This window comes from Bidens hawaiensis, unplaced genomic scaffold, assembly GCF_021521415.1.
Source record: "Bidens hawaiensis isolate Kalapana, Puna unplaced genomic scaffold, B.hawaiensis_p1.1 tig00006388_1, whole genome shotgun sequence".
Classification (NCBI taxonomy): domain Eukaryota; kingdom Viridiplantae; phylum Streptophyta; class Magnoliopsida; order Asterales; family Asteraceae; genus Bidens; species Bidens hawaiensis.
The window spans coordinates 566,686-571,253 of record NW_027491430.1 but is presented as its reverse complement, the minus strand read 5'-3'; the positions used below and the strand labels follow the sequence as shown (position 1 = coordinate 571,253).

The 4,568-nt window shown below is 34.9% G+C and overlaps 1 protein-coding gene across 1 annotated transcript; it reads left to right on the top strand.

The window, feature by feature from the left end:
- The first annotated feature begins 608 nt into the window (after positions 1–608).
- Positions 609–1,759, top strand: LOC143632391 (protein NLP4-like). Its single transcript, XM_077100923.1, has 2 exons — positions 609–654; positions 736–1,759. Exons 1-2 carry the CDS (start codon positions 616–618, stop codon positions 1,669–1,671), a joined length of 975 nt encoding a protein of 324 aa, XP_076957038.1. The 5' UTR covers positions 609–615; the 3' UTR covers positions 1,672–1,759.
- The last annotated feature ends 2,809 nt before the right edge of the window (positions 1,760–4,568 follow it).

Below are 4,568 nucleotides of genomic sequence, written 5' to 3'. Positions count from 1 at the left end.
TCTAATAAGAATATCGGGTTTGGAACAGATGGTGAGGAACTTAACTTGAAGTTACATTCTGTGTTTGAGGGTGTCAAATGCTTTCCCTTCAAGACCATCATTTTTCAGTTTTGGCGACCCATCTCCGACCGCGGAAGGCTGTTACTTGAATCTTTACGAAACGCTGATGCCTTTCCGCCCCTCCGTCTATTATACAAATATAGGGTATGTTCTACCAGGTATCACTATAGTCTTGACGAGGGAGGAGGAGAAAACCACCGCCCTGATTGGATCATAAGCGGTGGTCCAGTCATCGCTGCATTCGTTAACCATTATCCGGAGGTTGTTCTGGATATGAGGGCTTTGTCGGGGTCTCCGTTGGTGGATGTTGCTTTGGAATGTGATTTGACGTGTTGCATTATGCTCCCCGTGTTTTATGCTTCTTCTTCCGAATGCTTGGGTGTTGTTGAGTGCTCTATGAAGCGTCCTTCTTGTCTTCTTCCCATATTCAATGAGATGAAACGTGAATTGGAGGTATGTTTTATTAGTTACTTCATTAGCTTAAAAACCATGATTTCATCATCAAGAATCTACATTTTACTTAAAACTATATGATTGTTTTTACAGAGAGTGGGTATGTGTATCTTTCATGTACAAGGATCTTGGGCATACACGGTAAATAAACAAATCTGTGTTTATGTTTCTGAATTGTAAATGGCTTGTATAATGTCTAATTGCTTTAGTCTCTTTAAACAGACTATATCCCGTGACTTGGAACCTGTCAAAGTCGAAATTCAAAGAGCATTAAAGATGGCTTGTGAATCACATCGCTTAACTATTGGTCAAGTTTGGACGTCGTATGAGAGCGAGAATGATCAAATGTTTTTGGCGAATTTGGGTCGGTATTCCCTTAATTCAGTGTCTTCCATTAAGGATTTTTATGAAAAGCTTGATGTAATTCCTTTGATAAAGGGGGAGGGGCTTGTGGGGAAGACGCTTCAAACTCATCAACCGCACATGAGTAGAAACATTTGTAAGTTGAGTGATAGTAGGGGGTTATTGGCGTTACTCTCTTCGAATACCAAAGGTGCTTCTTTAGTAAAATGTTTGAGGAGCGCTCACACGGGTGAACGTGACTATTTATTTGAGTTCTTTTGGCCTCACAATCGTAACCATTTGATCTTGTTGGAGACTCTCTTGTTGACACTTAAGAAGTGTTTACCAAATTTTAAGCTTGTTTCTGGTGAACAACTTGGTGATGAGTTACTTGTGGTAGATGCTGATAGTTCAGGTTATGTGAAGGTTTCCCAAGGAAACAAAGCATCAAATGAATTAAGGACTGTGGCGGGTATGAAGAGAAAGTCTATTGCGAGTCAAAGTGACTCAAGTCAATCAAATCCGGAAGTTGATGATGATTTAGCCATTTTAGCAACTTATAGAAATGAAACCTTTCTATTCGACCTCCCATACTCATCCACATTTGAAAATGTTATGAAGAAACTAAAGAAGGAGTTTGAGTTGGATTCATCACTGACCTACAAGGTCGAGTTCAAAGTTTTTCCCAATCGATGGTCTAGTTTGGTAAACTTTGAGAGTTTAAAGAGAAAAGAGAACATGGGTCTCATTAAACTTCATCTGCGGGCCGAGGGTAAAGAAGTATGCTGGCGTTGGATAACCAACAGCGAGGGATAACTAGTAGTGGGGATACATGATGAACAAAAAACTTCTAAGGCCATGTGTAGTGGAGATCTACAAAATGGAAGGGATTTTTGACACGTGGCCAAGGGGGCGATATGTATCCCGGGAACGGTGTTGTAGCCCAACCCCCACCACCCCCACCCCCCAAATAAAAAAAAAGACAAATAACCCCTTTGTCGCCTAGGGGGACAATGTCCTCGTCCAAAATCGCCCCTTGTTGCCCCTATTTGGCGCGCACTACACTTGGCCTAACATCTGTATTTTTTCATGTTTTTAAAGACAACGAATCTTGCAATTTGTAGTTTGTAAGTCTTTTAATGGTGGCAGAATGTATTGGATTTTCTTTTTGATACCTTATTTAGTTATTTATCTTTAAGACTAATTATTAGGCACAATAAAATGGATTTGCTAGCAAAGGCAAAAGAAAAGTAAAGTTTTGGTCATAAAATACCAAGACACAGATTGCTGTTTACATTGTATTACCTATCAGCATATCTTCAACAATAGTCGTATGCTTACTCTGAATAATATTTTTACCATTTGCATTGCCTATTTACAAGTCTACTTTTATTTCTTGTACCATATGCATTGCAGATTGTACCTTGCGTTGCTGATTGTATGTTGTAATTTGGTGCTATTTGTTTTGTCTAACGTGATATTGCTTCACTCATAATCGTACATAAAATCTTATGGTTTTCACATCAAGCCTGTTAAAATCTTTATGCTAAAGTGGATTATTGGGCTTTTGTTATATCATATAAATCGTGGCTTCTTTAAGGCTATTTACTTGGGCTTTATAAATCATGAATAATTAAACCCACCTAACTTGTTTTCATTTGGTTGGTTGTATATGTATATCTTCGTACGCATACATAGTAGTAATAATAATGTTAGTATGTTTCTTTTTTAAGGATTAATCTTGAATTAGTAATAAAGTTAAGGGTTTATTTAATTATGTTTTAATTTAGGTATTTGAATTATAATAGGTTTATGAAAGGTTTGTCTTGAAGAGGAAGTTGGGGTTGTCTTGGATAAGAAGTTTAGTAGGTTTATAAATAGGGTCTAGTTTATTAGTTTTATTTGTAAGAGGTGAGAGAGAGTTGAAAGAGAGTCAAGAGAGAGTCAAGGAGTCTCATCTCCATGAACGTTTAATAAGTTCGTGAAGTTCGTTTGTTATGTTCGTTTGATTATATGAAAAGAGTCGAGGGTCGTTACCTCAATAGCTCGTGTTAGTTTGTCTGATAAGTTCGTTTGATTCGAATGTTTGATCCGTCTGGGCCAACACTTCTTACATGAGTACTCAATGGTCATTATGATCATAGATTTGCATTTCCATTATGTTCAATGACATACAAATATAAGTTATAACATATAACATCTCACGATTCCTGTCTGACCTTACAATGGAGATAGATCACTATCCAATGTACTTTTTGATTTTTCATAAAAGTCCTTTAATAATTTTTCACATATAAAAAAACTAACATACATACTTTCAACCTTGTCTCATAAAAGTTCCTTAACAACTTTTTAAAAATTAAAGCCCCTTCATATGTTGAATTTGAACAAAATTATGAAGAAACTTAAAACAACTTGGAATGATTAGAGGTGTCCATCGGTTCTTTTCAGTTTATCCGGGTTATTCAATTTGAAAATTTTGAGTAAAACAAAAAAAACGAACCAACCCGAACCGACTGTAAGTACTTCAATTTCGAATCACAAACCACATTTGAATTTGGTTTGGTTTTTGGTTTCTATCAAATGAACCGAATTCATTTTATTGGGTTTATTCGGCTAAATATAGTTATTAGGTTGTATATGAAATTGAACTGAAAACCAAATTTGTAACTCATTTGTTTAAACAAACAAAATTTCAACCGAAATATAAAAGGAATCATAACTTATATAACCAAAAAGAACCGATTGACACCTCTACCGATTTCAAGTTGTTTTAAATTTCTTTTATCATAATTTTATTTACATTTAATACATGAAGAAGCTTTAATGTTTAAAATTTTGTTAAGAGATTTTTGTAAGACAAAACCGAATTTATATTGGTTATAAAAATTTATTGAGAGACATGAGAAAAATCAAAAAATATGTTGGTGTTATATGCCCTAGCTTGTATCTTCATATTGTAACTCATAATATATTAATATATGAAAAAACATAAAATAGAAAGGGAAAAATGCCAATATAGAGTTTTTGTAAAATAATAAAGAATAAGTTGTCAATACCTAGTACATCTAATCTAATCTAACTATACTAATATATGAAAATAATGAAGATGATGTGGTCATCTCACATTCATTTTTGGCATAATCTCTCTTCTCATTCATTTGACTTATTCATGAGTTATGGGGAAAACCATATTGATAAATGGGTTATAATTTTCTTTCTAATTCTTTAATCTCTCATTTAATTTTACCTAACTATCTGTTAGTGCACGGTTTTGGTGTCCGTAGCGATCGAATAAGTTATAGGTGGTTTAGTCTTTGTATTTAACGTAGATTGTAAATAGCCTATAAATAGGGAGCTCATGCTCATAATTTATGAGAGAACTTGTACATAGTTTAAGTTATTCTCTCCATAACTTATCTCCACCATAATGTATTCACTCCATAATTATCAATAAAGTATTATATTTAAAGTATCGATTTCGTGTTGATGTATCGTATTAGCGGCTAGATCTTGGTCTCTATGACGTTCTTACAACTGGTATCAGAGCAGGAGCTGCTCTCGATGCATCAATAAGGTAAATATGAGTTTTCGTGTTTTTCGTGTTCTTCGGGTTTTGGTCAGATCTGGAGTAATTTAGTGTGTAATTGGTGGATTTGTTGGTGAATTCGTGTTTATTGATGGAAGAGGAACTTCCTGTGTAATTTGGTGTT

Excerpts from the sequence above, each read along its gene's own strand:
- LOC143632391 (XM_077100923.1), top strand. The coding sequence starts at position 616 with ATGTGTATCTTTCATGTACAAGGATCTTGGGCATACACG. Across the intron at positions 655-735 it reads AAGGATCTTGGGCATACACG|ACTATATCCCGTGACTTGGA; the intron begins GTAAATAAACAA and ends CTCTTTAAACAG.